Below are 19,108 nucleotides of genomic sequence, written 5' to 3'. Positions count from 1 at the left end.
ACACATTTCCAACAAATTCATGTCAAAAAGTAAAGAAACCACTAACATGACCTAAATAATTATGATATGATTCAAAATTAGGAGGATTCTGGCAAAGATTGAAGACAACGTGTGAAGAGAACGTGTGCTCTGAAGAAGACATGAAACAAATTTTACATTTTATCTATCCATGGACGACATATCATCCAAAACCGCTGTCATGATTGCTGTAAGGGTGCGCTCACACTACCCAATTTATACAGGTTTGGCCACTCCAAGATGGACTTGAGCATTCTATGACGTACACAGAACACATGAAAGACATGTAAACAAACAGTAATAAAATGGTAAATACAAGAATTAAATGAAACAGTAATAAAAAATTCCTTACATTTTTCCCTGTGATTGTCTTGCACACTGTGTGGGGGGGTTACAATGAGTGATACACAGGCTTAGTAGGAGGAGGAAGTCTCAATAATTAGAGCAGTAGGCTGCTTATGCTGTTATCAATGTCCATTTCATAGTAGATCCAAAAATACTATCTTTATCCGTCATGATGGTTGCTGAGTTTCAGCAGCTTGGACTGGGCCTGCAGCCAATGTTGATTTCTCCACTGAGCTTCTTATGATGTCTAATTAGACTTTCGCTTTTACGCGCTGCCACCTGACGCGTCTGCCTCGCATCCTCTGGAGTCCTTATGGAGATTAAACTTAAATAGATAACTAAAAAGAACAAAAGTGACCCTGTCCTTCCTGTCGTGGCCTGTCCGCACAGGGACGCTCCTGTGCTGTTGTTGTGTTGGCAGGTTGAAAAATAATTGCGTCCACTCAGTGTTGGATCAGTAAATAATTACGTCCGCACGGAAACGGATCACCTACATGTGGCAATGTATAACAGGCACACACACACAGAATCACATGACAGTGATCAGTGTAGCGACTACCGGCGTGACTATGTGTTACTCCGCGTACAATATTAATAATTAATGGCAGTGCATACGCAACCATGAATAGTGAAACTCAGAACGCAGTAAATCGAGCACCACCTGTAGTCAGTGCAGTCCTTCTACCCACTAATTACAATGCATGCACAATTATTAGGCAAGTATTTTTACTACAGTATATCATCATTTATATGCATATTTTCCAACTCCAAGCTGTATAAACTTCAATGTCTATTGGATTTAATCATATCTGGTGATGTTTATTTGTGTAATAAGGGAGGGTGCGGCCTAAGGAGATCAATGTGTGCAGAATTATTAGGAAGATTGTTCCACCTCAGGCAAAATGGGCCGAAAAAAAAGATTTTGACTGAGTCTGAAGAGTCAAAAATTTGAGAAAATCTTTGAGTGACGCAGAACACTTGAAATTGCAAGGTGCAAGGTGCTCCTTGCTCAGAGACATGGCCAAGGTAACGACGGCTGAAGTCCAGGCAGAATCTAAGTCTCAAGCCTTTATTCCCATGTCCTGAGTCAAGTCTCAAGTAAAAACATGCAAGTCTAAGTCAAATCTGAAGTCAAGACCAGACAGGTCTGAAGTCAATGGCTTGAAATTTTTGATGTCCTTACAAGTCATAAGCACTGTTAAAATCAACCAAATAAAATACCATGACCTTGTAATTTGTCATTTCGAAATGCAAATTAAATTCTCTTCATTCGGTAGCACGTCGACACATTCCTGTGTTAATCACTGGCACTCAGTATGGCGCTCACAGAAATGTAAGCCACACCCTTATTGCTCGTTCTTAAATCCAATTGGACGTTAATAGATGCATTCAATGATGCAGATTCTGTGGGGAAATTACCACAGAAGTATTTTCAAGTCATCAGACTAAAGTTCAAGCCAGGTCATGAGTCATAGATGTCAAAGTCCAGGTCGACTCCTAAGTCATCAAAAATGTGACTAAGTCTGACTCAAGTCGAAGTCATGCGAGTCGAGTCCACACCTCTGGTAATAGCAAAGCTCGCAAGGTGGTGGTGAGTTTCTGGTATGGGTTTGTATCATTAAAAATGAGCTAACTTTAACTTTTTTGAGCTGGCTTTCTTCAGTGGTACAGAAAAAAGCCTGCATCTTTCAAGAAGATCATGATTTTCATGCAGGACAATGCTCCATCACATGCATCAAAGTACTCCACTGCACGGCTTGCCAGTAAAGGCCTTAAATATGAAATAATAATGACATGGCCCACTTTGTATATTTTTTTAAATCAATCTTTCAACAACAATGAAATGAAAACTGGTAGATTGCAACAAATGAAAATGTACACTCCAAAAGTAAGACGTATTTCTGAGAAAAGTGTGTCATTATGGTACTTGTTCTGAATGTCTAAATAGGAGCTTTTAATTAATTTAATTATTAAAGTATACGTGTAAAACAGAAGCGCAGTATCTCTTTAAACATCATTGAATCTACAATGGTCTATGTCAATACATTTTTACCTTTATCATTTTAACCTCTAAAAAATATTACATGAAAAACACAAAACTAAATTATTAGTTAGAGTTTCTGGAGACCACTTTGAATCTTCTCTGTAATTGCCTCATTTTTCTTTTTAAAAAGATTTTTCAACTTCAAGGATTTCCTGCTCTTTTCTTTATCTCTGTTTCTGTCATCTTTAGCTTCAGAAGAGGTGGATGGAGGGGATTGGAAGGTAACTCTTGCTGGTGCCAGTGGTGACTCAGACTCTGCCAGAAGCCTGGGGAAGCATTGGGGTAGGTTGGGAGTCGAGGCAGAAAGGCTCATTGGGGTTGCTGCTATGGCGTTGCAGGACTTCTCCAGGATTCCATCGTAAACGAGTTGGCTCAGTGGGCCGACAGGAAAAATATCAACCGATGACTTCAATGGCACGTGGGAGGTCACTGTAAGGTCTGGCTGCTGAGTTTCACCTGGGACTGAGTTTGAATCAGATTCCTCTGACTCCCCCTTCACTACTCGTTGCCACTGTGTTTCCATAGGTGATTCAACTCTATCCCTGGAGAGTCTTCCTGTAGGTGTGTCTTGTGTGACCTCGTCATCTCTTGACATTTGTGTTGTTCTCTTTCTAGGAGGAACCTCGCGTTCGTCTTTACATATCCTTTTACTTATTGACGGTTCTGAACCCAACTCTGCTGAAGATGTGTGAGCCATAAATTGTTCTGGTTCCTCTCTGGGTAGAATCTTCATTGAAGCAGTATCTGCACAACAATCCAGCGCATCTTGAGAGCTCTTTCTTGAGTGCGTTACCTCAGCCATCTTATCTTTGGCTATCCCCCAGAGAGAGGAATCAAGTTTCCTAACTCCTCCATCCAAAGACATTCCCAATGAATCTCTTGCAATCCTTCTTGATAGTAAGTCAAACGGAAACTCAGAACCTTCTAGTACCGTCTTTCTTGAGGCACTGTCTATTGAAGCCCCCATCATACCTTTTGATAACTTTTTACGTCTAAAATCTGATGCTTCTACTTCATCCCAAAGAATCTTTCTGACATCCAGTGGTAAATCACCTCGATCTCTGGGTACACACCTTGAAGGATTGTCTAGAACTTCCTCTATTGGTTCTCGGTCTACTTTCCGTGATGGATATTCTGAATCAAATTCAGTAGATGAGACGTTTCGAATGCCAAAATCCTCTGGAACTTCACTCCTATCTCTGGACGTCTTCCTTGGTGGAGCCTCCATTACGGACTCATCTTTTGACATCATCAGAAGAGAATTTTCCATAGAGCTGTCCAGAACTTCTTTCACTATCTTCCTTTCAAGACTTTCAAGTCCTTCTGTATAAATTTTGCGATTTGGAGATTCAACACCAGCTTCCACTTCCTTATTCAAAGGCATTGCTGCCACAGAGCTGTCTGCAAGCGGCTCTGTTTCATCATGGTAGAGCCTGTGAGAGGAGACCTCAGCAGAGGGGCATGGGCACGTTTTGCTATGAGGAGGTGAAGTGGTATAGTCTGAATCTGAGAATCTTTCTTGGGAGTCTCTATTGGTGAGTAAAAGAAAGGAAAGAAGAAAGAATGACAGAAGAAATCAAACTTAAAAAAATTATAACACTAACAGGGTCAGAGACTTACTGTTTCTTTATCGTTTTACGGAAGAGTCTGTCATCTTCATCAAAACAAGGGTAAGGAGCTCGAATCTGGATGAGAAGGTCGGGGTCTGCTGAGATCATAGGGGTTGGTGGTTGTGTAATACCGTGACGGCGTGTTCGGCGTATAGTGGAAGCCCGTGTTCGAGGTGAACGCTTCAGTGGAGCACCTGGGCCAAAAGTAAACCAATCAGCAAAATAAATCAAAGCGAAGATCCTTTTACTAAACAAAAGGTCAGTAACACTAATCTATATAAGATTTCTTTGCTCATGACTTGGCAGCAACCTTGGCAAAGATCCGTCATTTTCTTTTCTTGCAAGCCACTAAATGCCAAAGCCAAAATCTAATCATAGCTGCAGTGATGTTGGATTCAACAATCTTGTCACACATCATTACATCACCACAGAAGACGTTAGAGCAGATTGGATTACATTTTTTTCAATTGTTTGCTGTTCCTGTTCCTGATTTCTAACGACTTTCACTACATGCACAGATTCAGGCTGTGGTTTTCTGGGGGTGTCCAAACGGAAACGTTTTCAGGTCAAAACGGCAAAGTATTTTACTGCTTAGAAATGTAAAAAGCCTTTCATCTACACAGAAATAGTATTCTGGGTGCAGTGAAACTGTATTTTTTCAAAACGGCTTTCGGAGTGGGAAAATCGGAAAACGCCGGCTTGTCCTTGCTGTGTAGACAACCAAGTCGCTACATTCTAAAAACAATGACGTCCCTGTCCCATCACCGTCACGTGACCAGAAGTGACAAGCCAACACGCCAACATATTAGAATATTTCAACTGACATGACTCATCCCAGTCGACATTCTCCTGATATTTTGTTGCCTTATACTACAAAATTACTCGCAGAAGTAATTCCACTTCGTCGTCAGTCTAAACAAGCCGAAGACGGACTTATGCGCATGTGTTCTTTCTTCTTCTATAGTTTGGTGTGTCACGTGGTTCCATCTGGATGTCTGTTTCCAGCGTCACACGTCGGTGTGCCTTGTGTTTTACATAGTTTTCACCCAGTTATCCGTTGCCGTCTGGATGTGACTATTTACTAATCCGGCACAGTGTGGATGCAAACTTTTTTCAAACCGGCAAACAAAAAAATCCCAGGAACGTTTCCGTGTGGACAGAGCCTAATTGCACTGTGATGCACATGCACCAAGCTGCTCACACTACTGCACTACTGTGGGGGGGACATGGTCCTCTGAACAGTGCTGTTTACAGAGGGTTTTGGGTCCTGCAATTCTTGATCCTTTCCGAATTTTGACCAAAGCATGTCACATGTGCATTTAACACCACCGTATAGCGCCAGCGAAACACATCGAAGTAATCTGTCCTTAATCTTTTTTGGGAAAGGGCTTACATGCCTTTGACTGTGGGGGAAACCATAAGTACAATTGAGAAAACCCCCACAAAAAAGGTCTCTCACAGTGGTCAAAGCCAGACTTGAACTAGTTGTCAGGCCACTCCACTCTCTAAGCACAGATATTTAATGACTGACTTACCTGGAATTTGTGAAAGTATTGGGGCGGGAGACTCTTCCAACAGATCCTCGATGGACCCATGAACAGAGCTGTGGCACAAGCAAGATGACTGAGGTAATCGAGGCAAACCCAGAGTGAGTGAATCTGAATACAACTGAGCAGTGAGGTTCGTCAGGCCGGGATTCCTGATGACAGGGAAGCCACAGATGCGTTCAATCTGTTGCCAGCGATGGAGCCGCTCCCGGAGACATGCTGTTACCTCTGACAAAGCATTCCTAGTGGAGATAAAGATGTTAAATGCAGTTTGTTACACATTTACTTTAGTAAACTCAAACAAAACAATGTGACTTACTTTGCCTCCAGGATTTTGTGGTCTACCTGGTCTAAAGAAGAACTGTGGGCCACATGGAGAGTCCCAAGCACAGAGCTTCTCTTCTTCTTAATTCTTTCTGCCTGAAAGTAGCAAATGTTTTTTTTCGCTAAACTCACCATTATGTCGTTCTACAGTACACAGATTTTTTTATGTGTCACCTCTTCTTTGGCCGTAGCAAGCTGTAATTCAGCACTGTGCTTCTTGACATTGTAGTACTGGACCTCTACTTCATGTGTCAACTGCAGCCACTGCTGGAGGGCGTCTGAGGCAGTCCAACTGGCCTGCATGTCCTTCTCAGCCTGCTTTAGTGCTCCGCGGACCTGAGGCAATGGTATTAGTCAGTATTAGTCAGTCATTAGATGGTTTGTTAAAAGCTGACTGACTAAGATATCTAAGTGTATGTACCTGCACAAGTTCTTCCTCTGCATATCGGAGACGGCTAAGCTCACTGACGGCTCCCTGTCTCAGCTCCTGCAGGCGGTGCGCCTCCTCCTGTGCACCCATGATCTCATCCCTCATCTTCTCCTCCAAGTTTTGTTTCTCCTCTGCCACATTGCGTTTCTCCTCCTGGGCTCGCTCCAATCTGAGGTTGAGCAAAAATAATCAATCAATTCAAGACAATGCAGCCTACGTAATTTGCCCTGAATCTTTACTGTTCCTGCAGGTCTAAGAGGCTTTGTTCAGCCCTTTGCAGACTCTCCAGATCCTTCATCATCTTGGTGATGTGGATCTTGCTGGCTTTGTTCTGGGCCTGAGCAAACCAGCATCCCCCAACTCCCATCACCACGGATACAATTAGCAGCAGGTCCTTCATGTAATTGTGAGGGGGGCCTGTGAGCGGAAAGAAGGGTGAGGTTAAAACTAACGTCTTTTTCATGTATTATTGATAAGTGGTTTTCTTCTTTGCCTCTATGTAGTCATCAATATCAAGTTAAATGAAGCATTATCCAGTACTAATGTGCCATGAATAGCAATACAAATTAGCACCCTGGAGTCGGGAGCATATTGATCAAGAAATTGATCATTTAGAATTAGCAAAAATTCTGGGAGCTCTCTTAGAGTGAACACTCAATTGAAGCATGTCAGTATTTGTCCTTCAGTTGCTGAGCAAATTTGGAGAAACTTTATAATAACGCTAAAAAGAAGTATTCAAAATGGGCTCTTACGTGTTGGCGGTCCAAACAGCACTACGTCAAGAGCTTTGATGTTGAGCTTCTGTTTGTCTCTCTGGTCCTGAACTCTCAGGTGGCTGCTCAGGAAGGACGGTTCATTGGCTGCAATCCTACAAAAAGAAGTTAATGTTGATGATGTATTTACAGCCACGTGCTTGGGCGTCAAATATTTTCACCTTGGCAGTGTGTTGCCATTGACTTTGAGATCTTTAAAGTTTCTCTCATACTGCGGCAACTCGACAAACTCTCTGAGCCAGCGGAGGACATCGTCTTGGGTCCAATTATGGACTGTGAAGTGACACACAAGCGAGATATGATGGAGCTTTGCATCATTAGATGTGGACATCATACAGTATGGTTGTGGACAAACACCTTCAGATGACTTCCAGCCTTTCCAGAGCTCCTCCACTGTTATGTGCTGGTCCTCTCTGTGCAGGTTGCTATGTTTGTTGGTCTGCTGCTGCTTCATGTCTTCAATAATGAACTGCAAGAGAGAAAGGAATGACTTATAAGATGAAATCAAGATTGTGGGGTTAGCAATAGGTATCATGAGACCTCGTGTCACAGGATCTTGCGAGATTAAAACGCGACAAGAGTTCTCGTTCAGAAGAAGAACACGAGTCGTCTTATATTTGGGGTCTATAGAATTCTATATGCAAACTCACAGGTGGCGCTGACTTCTCCCCAAGCAAGTCAGAGCATTTCTTTCTGTCATTCACACACACCATTGACCTGGAAAGATGAACAACTCAAGAAAAGTGATCTAGTACTATTGGGGACTCTTTTCTGAAGAGTTCTCGTTCAGAAAAAATTGTCTCTTTTGCCCGCCTCTATATATTTCCATGTGCATGCGTGTCAGTTTTCCTCGTCTCTTTCCTCCAAAGAAGGCAGGAAGACAATTCGCACACACTGTGCATTGGTTCAGCACCTAGACGCTTCATAGAACAGAGTGAAACCCCTCGTCAGTCACAAAAAACGCTTTGTTTTTATGGGAGAGTCATAGCTGCTACCATACACACAACAAAAGTGGAGTGGAGCTTTATGAGGAGCAATGCAAGGTGTGACGTAGTAGAAGTTAGGGGGGAAAAAGATGCTCGCAAAGCTAAATGCCACAACCTCTGTGTGGAAATATTAATGAGCAAGGTGAGACCGTCAACACGAACAAGCCAGTATGCCAAATTTATTTGAAAGTGGTAGCAATATAAAACACAACAAAACGAACTTGTCCACCTCAAACATATCCACCTGACCCAGTTTCCCATCTGGGAAAAAAAACGACACATGGAGATGCAGAGCCTTCGTCCCGACAGTCAACACTCACTAAGACGTTTGGTCTGCAAAGTAAATACTAGGGATGGGCGACTACACCGTTATCTGTATCTGTATCTGTTCACCCATCTAAATGATCTGTATCCGTATGTGTACTTGGAGTGGGCGGGGCATAGACCGGAAGTGGATGTGGTTTGACCGGAAATGGACGGGGCTTAAGTTGGTAAATTGTTTTAAGTCTGAAATTGACATGGGTTGATCAGAATCTGCTATATTTATTGTTTAGTATTCAGCTATATGTGTACTGTGTGTGTGTGTAAGTGATCTGTAAGACTTTATTATTTAATTATTTTTTAATGATCTGTGTGAAGTTGGCGATTCATGCAAACATCCAGTGATAACAGGGAAATAATCTGTCAGCCTTGTTCACTGTAGTTTTCTCAATAGCACCGCAACGGGCAAAGTTTTCCGACTGACTTTATATCACCAGCCAAATTAGAAGCAAGCAGACAGAAAAAAAAAACACCGTCAGTGACCGACGCAACACAAGCCGTTTACAGCTCTGTCTTTTCAAATACACCACATACATAAGGAAACAAGTTTACCAAGTAACTTTAGATACGAGCTGAGCTGAGGAAAACCTAAAAAAAAAAACGTCCGTAGTGGAGGCAGTGACCAACGCAACACGAGCCGTTTTCAACTCTGTCTTGTCAAATGCACCGCGTACGTAACGAAACAAGTCTACCAACTAACTTTCAATATCATACAAACAGAAATACAGCGAAATATAGAACATGATCTGGAGTTGAGCCAAGCAAGCAGAGAGTCACTATCTGTATTTTGTCTGTGTGTGAAAGGGTGACAGATGTGGCTCCTCTCTCTGGTTTTAGCGAGTCTGTCTAGGGAAGGGCGGTCACTATGTGTGACTGGCCAATCACAAGAGTGACTACATAAGTAGTTACCCAATGAGGATTTTCCTTCATCACGTTTACGGATAGTGACGAGCTGTACACGTTTCATGCTCGTACTCGGCAAAAATGTATTATCTGTAACGGATACTCGTCTAAAACAAGTATCCAGCTCATCCGTAGTAAATACAAACGGTATTGTGCAAAATGGTGTGCTTTCACAAAAAGTCACCGTAAAAGAAATGCTGCTCTTTAATAAAGTTGAAAAGCCGGCATTTCAAGAAATGCTACAAACGTCTGACAGACAGTATGAATTGCCTGTGGGAAAAATACATGTCCCAAACGCCAATTGTATTCAACCTATTACAGGAAATATTGCATTATTATTTTATTATTTGTTATTATTGTTATTATTATTACATATTCTCATAACAATGGTTTATTTGGTCTCAAAAAATGTAGACAATAATATCAATAATGCGTAATAATATCATTTCAAAACACATCTGCATTGTTTTGTGCCTCGGCTAAATAAAAAAGTTTGTCCAGTTATATTGTTTTACTTTGCTTTTTACTTTTGTGAAAATGAATGATAAAATCCCGCCTTGTCTCATTCTCATGGACGTGCATCGTCTCATCTCATGAGTTGAGTGTCACATAGTTAGCAAGCATCTTGTAAGTAAGGGAATACTCTAATATAAGACAGTATTTTTAAGTCTGAAGAACACGGGTCGTCTTATATTTGGGGTCTATAGAATTCTATATGCAAACTCACAGGTGGCGCTGACTTCTCCCCAAGCAAGTCAGAGCTTTTCTTTCTGTCATTCACACACACCATTGACCTGGAAAGATGAACAACTCAAGAAAAGTGATCTAGTACTATTGAATTATTTCATTGCGGGATGATGTGTCATTGTATGAAAGAACACACAGTTATGGCAATATCTCATGCTGGGTTGTGTGTGAAAGGTACAGGCAAATAAATGCTACATTCTCTGATGTGACAATTTCGCAAGGTCTCTGTGTGAAAAAGGCTTTCGATTCATGTTTTCAACCCTACTTGTCTTGCTTGTTTGGCCATTTTGTGATCTGTGATGCATAGTGCAGGATTAACCACACGAAAAAGTGCCTTGTTCATTTGTGGTTATTGTCAATACTGTGCTTTTGGCACTCGTGAAAACGAAACTCACCATTTGATGGTGTGTTTCCATCACAGCAACATAGTAAAAATGTGAAAGGGTCTTTGAGATGTTTCACGTACAGAAACATGATTTGTATTTGTATTTGTATTTGTACTTTATTTATCCCACAGCGGGGAAATTTACTTGTTACAGCAGCAAGCAAGATACGCACGTAAAGAGTACAGTGTAAAGAAATGCATATTGATTACAACATGGTTCAGGTGGTGCAGGTGTTATAGAGCCTGACAGCGGTCGGTATGAAGGACCTGCGGAACCTCTCCTTCTTACACCGTGGGTGTAACAGTCTGCTTAGCCAACATCCTTCTCTCCTCCACTTCCTCCACGGAGTCCAAAGGACCGTCCAGGACACAGCTCGCTCTCTTGATCAGTCTATTTATCCTGCTCCTGTCCCTGTCCGTGCTGCCCCCTCTCCAGCAGCCCACAGCATAGAAGATGGCTGAGGCCACCACAGAGTCATAAAAGGTCCGTAAAAGAGTCCTGCACACACCAAAGGACCTCAGTCTCCTCAGCAGGTGGAGGCAACTCTGGCCCATCTTGTAGAGGGCGTGGGTGTTGACGGACCAGTCCAGTTTGTTGTTAAGGTGAACACCCAGGAATTTGTAGCTGTCTACCAACTCGATGTCCGCTCCCTGGATGTTCACCGGTGTGAAATGGGATGTTTTCCTCTGTAAGTTAATGATCATCTCCTTTGTCTTGCTGGTGTTGAGTTGCAGCTGGTTAAGCTCACTCCAGCTGACAAAATCCCTGATGACCGTCCTGTATTCCAGATCATTCCCTTCTGAAACACAACCCACAATGGCTGTGTCATCGGAGAACTTCTGGATGTGACACTGTGTGGAGTTGTGTGTGAAGTCCGAGGTGTAGAGGGTGAAGAGGAAAGGGGAGAGCACCGTACCCTGAGGGGCACCTGTGCTGCAGAGTACCATGTCAGATACACAGTGACAGAGCCTCACATACTGTGGTCTGTTGGTGAGGTAGTCTATAACCCATGCAGTCAGGTGTTGGTCTACTCCCACACTCTCCATCTTCACTCTGAGTAGTGACGGCTGGATGGTGTTAAAGGCACTGGAGAAGTCAAAAAACATGACCCTCACAGCGCTCCCGCTGTCCTCCAGGTGTAGCAGTGATCTGTGCAGCAGGTAGATCACTGCGTCGTCCACTCCGATCCGAGGCCGGTAAGCAAACTGCAGGGGGTCCAGCTGAGTGCCGACCAGGGGTCGCAGGTGCTGCAGGATAATCCTCTCCATGGTCTTCATCAGGTGAGAGGTCAAGGCAACAGGCCTGAAGTGGTTAGGCTCCTTGGGACGCGGTGTCTTTGGTATCGGGACAACACAGGAAGTCTTCCACAGGGCCGGGACTTTCTCCAGGCTCAGGCTGAGGTTGAACAAGTGCCTGAGAACTCCACAGAGCTGCTCAGCACAGTCCTTGAGGATTCTAGGGCTGATGCCGTCTGGTCCCGGGGCCTTCCTTGCCTTGATCTTCTTCAGCTGACTTCTCACCTGATCATCAGTTATGGAGAGGGGGGTAGAGGATGGCTGGGATGGGGATGTGGGGGTGAAGAGTGGTGAGTTGGTAGGGGAGGGAGGGGGGGCAGACTCAAATCTGTTGAAAAACAGATTGAGTTCATCTGCCCAGATCTTGTCCCCACTGGCTTGGTCTCTCCCCACTCCTTTACCATGGCCTGTGATGGTCTGCAGGCCTCTCCAGACTTCCCTGGCATTATTCTCCTCCAGCCACTTCTCCAGTTTCCTCCTGTAGCAGTCCTTCCCCTTCCTGATCTTATGCCGGAGTTCCCTCTGGACTCTGCACAGCTCCTCCTTGTCCCCCGAGTTGAAGACCCTCTTCTTCTTGTTTAGCAGGGCCTTAATCTCAGAGGTCACCCAGGGTTTATTGTTGGGAAAACACCGCACCAACTTGGAGGGCACAGTGTTCTCCACACAGAAGTTTATATAGTCTGTGATGCAGTGAGTCATGCTGTCAATGGCACTGCCATGGGGAATACAGAGCGCTTCCCAGTCTGTTGTCTGGAAGCAGTCTCTTAGCCTAGCACTGCTCTCCTCAGACCACTGCTTCACAGGCCTCTTCACAGGGGGTTGTCTATTCACTACTGGAGTGTAGTCTGTGACGAGATGGACGAGGTTGTGATCAGAACGACCCAGCGGGGGGTGGGGGGGTGGGGTGTATGCATCCTTGATGTTTGCATACAGGAGGTCCAAAGTTTTATTGTCTCTAGTGTGGCATTTGACATACATGATGTCAAAATGATGACACAGGCCTGCAACAATGCTCTAATAGACATGCTAGGTCAGTAGTTAGCGGTTTGTAAATGTGACACAAATGTGCAACAACATATTCATCACAGACAAAAACATATTTTAAATAATTCTTCATTGTTGGTAATGTGACGACACTGGGCGCAGTTGTGACGCAGTAAAGCGGTCAAAGCACAAATGGTATAACAACACTGTATTCCGCTGTTTTAACTGTCAAGTCCAGGTCCAGTCCTTGCCCAAACTGAACATGCATGCGTGCAAACAAGTTTTTATCTGTTTCAGTAAAAAATTATAATAATAATACAAAGTCCAGTGTAAATGATTTCAAGGGAGTTTTTCCCATGAATTTTTTTTTGCAAGGTCACAGAGTTTTTTAATGTCCTGAAAAGATAATTGGTGCTGTATTTTGTACTTGGATTTAAATCAAGAAGGAGTGGCTGTTATGAGGATGTATTTAGAATGCATGCAGACACATGAGTGTGTGTAGCAAACTGTGTGTGTGTGCACCGTCTTGGAATGTAGCCTTGGCCGTAAACCAAAGCTTCATATGATGACTGAAGACATCTTGGGAGTGTGCTCTGATGAGCCTCAATGGCCCCGTCCCATGATGTCTCTATGGCAACCGCAACCGGAGCCCCTGTGTACTGTAGCTTAGAAGTGCATTTTGGTACATGAAAGGGCGTTGACTAATGTCCCATATGGCCAGATATTCTAAGACTACCTCAAAACATGTATTAATTTCTGATGTGGTTTCAAAATTAGCACGAATGTGTGCATGCAAAATAAGACCATATTAAATGGTTGTAGACTGCTTAAGTTGCATCTGTGTTCCGAGGTCCAGAGTGCTGCAGTTTTCTATTCGTGCATGTCTATCACAGCAAGCCAAATTTGTCACTGTGCCGAAAGCAAAGTTAAGCTGTTGCTATCCTTGAAGTAACATTTGACTCTTATCCTTCTGCCAGTACACCTGTTATAATGCTGATTTTACCCTGTCTGTCTCCTCCCTGCAAGAATATTACCTTACAGTGCACAAGAGCGAAGAAAATCTAGGTAAACGTTTCTCCAAGGGACAAATATCGTACCTCCACGCTTTCCTCCACCTCAATCCCTCCATCCTTGTCATCGTCCATCATCTGATGGATGCTCCGCAGGGCCTCCAGGCTGAAACGATCAGCATCGCTCAAACATGGCGGAGACACCACCATGCAGGGGTCTACAAGGAGTGAACAAGCAAATACATTACACTTTATAGAGCTTCATGTTTTAATTAGTGTATGCATAAAGTTCCTTTAAGTTGTTATTATATCAATCCAGTCGAAGCAAACTGGCCAATAGACAGACAGACCTATTATTTTCATTGACTATCATTTTGTTGTATACGGTTGTTTTCATTTGGACCAAGTAATCTTTTTGTTTATGTTACTTTTGATTGAGACTCTTTCTGTTTATCATTCTTTTCATTTAAATCAGACTGCCCTTATTTAGTACACATTTCTTTTCAACAAGAGTAAAAGGTGTGGAATTTTTTCTACGTGCTTTGAATGGAAAAAGGTAGTGACATCGCTCCCTCACTCTATTGCATTTTTTAAAAAATGTATTAATTAATGAATGGCTGCTGTTTTGTGGTTCACTATGGGCTATTATTAGTCAAAAAATATTATAAATATCGTTCAAAATATTGAAAAACAAGTTATATGTAGTATTCTGGCCACTAGGTGTCAGTAATGTTACATGACATTAGATTAGATTATCTTCATACTGCATGCAGTCAGCCATGGCATGTCCGACACAACATAGTTCTCCTCACAGTTCTCCCCCCATTCCGTGTCTAAGTGAAAAGGTTTTGGCTTCTTACTTTGTCCTTCTTCCCCACTCCGTTTCAAACACTTTCTCAGGTTTAGAATAAGTAAATTGAAGGGGCTATCGCCAACTAACTGTAGTTAGCTCGTTAGCTTGCTATGGTAGCAGCGGCCGTCTCTTGTGTCCCTGCAGTGATCCTGTAGCCTGGGCATTACAGTTGCGCAATGTGTTGTGGACAAAGAATAGCAGAGTAAAGGTGACTATAGCCGTGTTATTTAATGTCTACAGGGCTCTAATAATGGTAAAAATCGTTTTAGAAAGTATTAACAGGTTTTCTATGCTCTAACTACAAACATATTCCATTATTAATATTGAATCCGTTTTCACGGAAATTCACTTATCACGGTCGGGTCTGGAACCAATTAACCGCGATACGAACGAGGGACAACTGCAAGCCATTAAGACCGGCAACTTGTGAATGTACAGTAGTGTTCTACATTGGTAACTAGGTGTCAGTAACTGTTCGATGAGATCACCAGCGAAGTACCAGACTTGAACAACCGGATTTTATTGCAGGTTTAAGTTATCTCACAACAGGCACAACACATGATATGAGTGTAAAGGTGACTATATGGCCCTTATTTCATGTCTAGAGGGCTATAATAATGTGAAAACCAGTATTTAGAATGCCGTAAACGGGTTTTCTATGCTCTAACTACAAAAATATTCCATTTATAAGGAAGGAATCATACTTCACTTATCACAGTTGGGTCTGGAACCAATTAACCGCGATAAATGAGGGATCACTGTACTAAGATAGTCCATCATAAAGGAAAAAGAGTTCAAGGAAACAACCAAAAAATGGCAAGAAAGATGGCTACTGAACATGTCTCCCTCGTCGAGTGCAGTCAAGTTTGCTTCAGTGTGCAGTGACCAAGAACAAGCAAAATTTACACTCAAACCAAAGTTTAAATATTGTTTGAACTCAAAAATGCTCATGGAAATGTGTAAATCAGAAAACATTGCCTCACAACAGAAAGCTATAGATTTGTCATTTCCTCATACCGCTTCATCTAAAAGTTCTAACTGTACAAGTGCCCATTTGTTCCATAAACACGATGTTAAATAAACTGCCAAGATTGCAAAGCTTGCTCTGTTGCATCCATCCATCCATCTTCTATGCCGCTTATCCTCACTAGGGTCGCGGGTATGCTGGAGCCTATCCCAGCTGACTTCAGGCGAGAGGCGGGGTACACCCTGGACTGGTCACCAGCCAATCGCAGTGCACATATAGACAAACAACCATGCACTCTCACATTCATACCTATGGACAATTTAGAGTTGTGAATTAACCTAACATGCATGTTTGTGGGAGGAAACCGGAGTACCTGAAGAAAACCCACAAACGCACGGGGAGAACATGCAAACTCCACACAGAAATGTGCTCTGTTGCAAGAAAACAAAATGTAAAATGTAATATAAAAGAGGGGAAAATGTCTGCACCAGCTGTATTCGACCTGTGACGCAAAGTGATAAAGTCATACCCACTGGTCATTCACACTAGACACACACGTTAACCTTCACTAATAAATAGCTCTAGAAAGAGAGAGGCAGAGGGATACAATGTAGTAGCAAACATGGACCTCCTATGTCAACTGCAGGCTACTGGAAGCAACTTAAGGGTTCCAATCATGTTTTTTACAACAAATGATTTATTATTAATGTTCATACGCTACACCTCCATGAGCAAACAGCCCGCACAACGATGAAGGACACATACAAGAATGTATTCATGCAGACCGACCTGGTGTATGAATGCAGATAAGCATGGTACAAGCATTATTTTTATCTGTACTTTAATTATGTCTGACGCAGAAGATAAGCTGTCACTGCTGTTTGATTGCCTTGTTTTCAACTTTTGTTTTCAACACACCATGCACACTCACACAATTGGAGCAAATGATTTCAATGGCATGCACAGTTATTCGTATGAATCTGCCAAACATTGTACAAAGCTGTGTATGTGGCCGCATTAAAATTACTGATGTGCGATACCACTGATTTCCTTACCAATCGGACACTGAGTTAAATTCAGGTTGGTATCGCTACAAGTGATCTGTTACCAATGCTTTGTGCAAATATACCTAATGTGTTTGGTAAATTTTTTAAAAGTAGTGTATTTTGAATCATTGCATAGCTCATAGCATAAAAAATGCAAGACATCAAAGTAATTTATTTAATCATTTTAAACTTAAGTATACTCTGAAAAAAAATAAAAACACAACTGAATGGCACAAAATGTCCCTATGATCTCTTAAAGGCCAATTTTAGAACCAAGACAGTGCCGAACACTGTCAGGGATGCAGATGCTTACCGTTTTCTTCATTTAAACATTGTGCATTTAAACAGAGACTGTTTTATCTAGAACACGTTTTGAAAGCAACAATCAATGTGAACCCTTCTTTGGTGAATTATTCATTGTGAACAGCTGTGATCAGTATTTGAAATAATTTGTAGCTTTACACAATGACTAATATCCAATAAACGTGACCAGGAGCTTCATTGTTATTCCAGTCATGTTAGTCAAGACCCATTTTTGCCTCTGACTCAGACTATTTAGTGCCCCCGGGAACTGATGGGATAAAGATTCAAAGGTCTGCCTGTTAAACTACTATATGAGCAAGCTCCAAAGATGCTCGCTATATTGTCTCTGTGTTGAAATAAAATAAGCTTCAGGTTTTATTCATCTTCTCCTGTCTATCAGTTCAACACCACCACCAAAGTAAAGGTAATGATCCCTGGGTTGTTTGTGAAACCTGCAGTTCCCCTCTGCTGGATGCCTATCAAATATCAATGGTATAAGCAAAGACTTTGAAAACACTGTGTGTGCATGCTTGTGTATGTCCGTGTTGTAGGAGCACCATGTATTGAAATGCCCCAGTTTCACAAGTCTCATTTTAAAGACGTTAACCTTGGAATGGTAATAAGAGAAATTCTGAATAACAGAGTCGAATCACACATGGTTGTAGACGACAACAATGCATCCCACCAGCCATCTTCTGGATTTTTTTTCCCTCCTGTTTTCCAATGCATAATACATAAAAGCACAGTTTCAGTGGTTACCTCGTGTTGCAGTTCGTACATTACGCTTTTCATCACACTGCAAAAGATTTCATACATTTGTCAACAATGAAGTAGCGAATTAAACGATGAGTCATGATTGGCACACAAAAAATAATCAGATAAATCCTGTTGTGTTTTATCATGTTGTGTAGTCGCTGCGATTAAATGTTGGCTGTGTTGTGTGATGCATACCTCCTGGATTGAAAGCTACGCCCCCACTCGGGAAGGTGATGCTCTGCAGGTCACCGGCACTTTGCGTAGCCGCCAAAAGAGCGGCAGGAAAAATTAGGAACAAAAATAGCAACAAGGGCAGCATTTCGAGAGAAACTCCTGAAAGACACAAATGAACTGTAGGCTGTGCGATAACACAACGCTCAAAAAGTACTCAAGCTAACGGGACAGTGCCTCGAAATGATCAAAAAGCGAGCCCGTGTACCGGTAATTCCAGGAAAATATTCGATTCAGATTCCATAAAGGAAATCAAAAAGCCCAGAATGGTTCATCTGGAGACTGATCCATCATGAATAAAATCCTATGTGGTGACCCCAAAACGGTAAAACATCTCCCTTTCAGACTGGATGATGAAAAGAACAAACGCCTGATGTCTACAAACACAATCCTATTCTGTGGCAGTTGTTGGTCCTGTACTGCACTTCTTTCCTAATGACGTGAAGACCCCAAGATGTCTGTCTTCCTGTGAGTCTCTCTCTTGCAACAGGGTCTCATCACATTATTAAGTTTCCTCACACCAACCCCCCACCCCAAATATGCAGAGGGTTTTTAAAACATGTGCTACACCGTTTGTTTCATTGACCTGCATATACAGATTTGAGTCTTTTCCTGTTTGCTGTTTATTTTGTTTTGGGAATGCTGACTTAGTTGCTACATGACCCCACCCCCAACACACACACACACACACACACTTTTTAAGCTTTAGCTTGAGATCCTGACAGGAGTAGTGTGACATGTCATGTCGTTGCCCGGTGGGACACGCAGATGGTGCCATTTTCACAGATCTTCAAACTATGCCCCGTTAACTTTGTCTACATGTTTGTCGTATGCGGGTTTTAGTGCATGTTTTTAACAAACATAGTACACAAGCCCCCCACAGTAATCTGCCCGTTGAACTAAAATGATTATGCAGCGACATTAATAGCATAAAGGACACAAACGGACTCACACCGGCTCTAACAGTAGCCTAACAAAGTGTAAGGTTTCATTGCAGCAATCTGGCTCCCAGTTTAAAAATAGTGGTACAGCTTTGACCTCTAGCCTGTGGAGCATGCCTAAGTAGCAAGTCCAAAAGAGCCCCTGCAGGATTGAGCTAAGCAGTGCATTCTGCCTGCATTATGCACAATTCAAACCCACCAGTAGAAAAAAAAACACACAAAAAAAACAGGTAAAGGGCAATCACAGGGCACATGATTAGGAACACCTTTACAATGTATTAAGATTCA

At 42.4% G+C, this 19,108-nt stretch overlaps 1 protein-coding gene across 1 annotated transcript; it reads right to left on the bottom strand.

The window, feature by feature from the left end:
* Positions 1-2,263: 2,263 nt before the first annotated feature.
* On the bottom strand, positions 2,264-18,929 carry stim2a (tromal interaction molecule 2a). Its single transcript, XM_054778532.1, has 12 exons — positions 17,844-18,929; positions 13,811-13,941; positions 7,449-7,560; positions 7,253-7,364; positions 7,071-7,186; positions 6,558-6,735; positions 6,310-6,487; positions 6,063-6,224; positions 5,884-5,984; positions 5,553-5,806; positions 4,028-4,211; positions 2,264-3,936 (listed from the first exon to the last, which is right to left on the bottom strand). Exons 1-12 carry the CDS (start codon positions 17,965-17,967, stop codon positions 2,475-2,477), a joined length of 3,114 nt encoding a protein of 1,037 aa, XP_054634507.1. The 5' UTR covers positions 17,968-18,929; the 3' UTR covers positions 2,264-2,474.
* Between the last annotated feature and the right edge of the window lie 179 nt (positions 18,930-19,108).

This window comes from Dunckerocampus dactyliophorus, chromosome 6 (assembly GCF_027744805.1).
Source record: "Dunckerocampus dactyliophorus isolate RoL2022-P2 chromosome 6, RoL_Ddac_1.1, whole genome shotgun sequence".
NCBI lineage: Eukaryota > Metazoa > Chordata > Actinopteri > Syngnathiformes > Syngnathidae > Dunckerocampus > Dunckerocampus dactyliophorus.
This window is presented reverse-complemented; position numbering and strand designations above follow the sequence as displayed.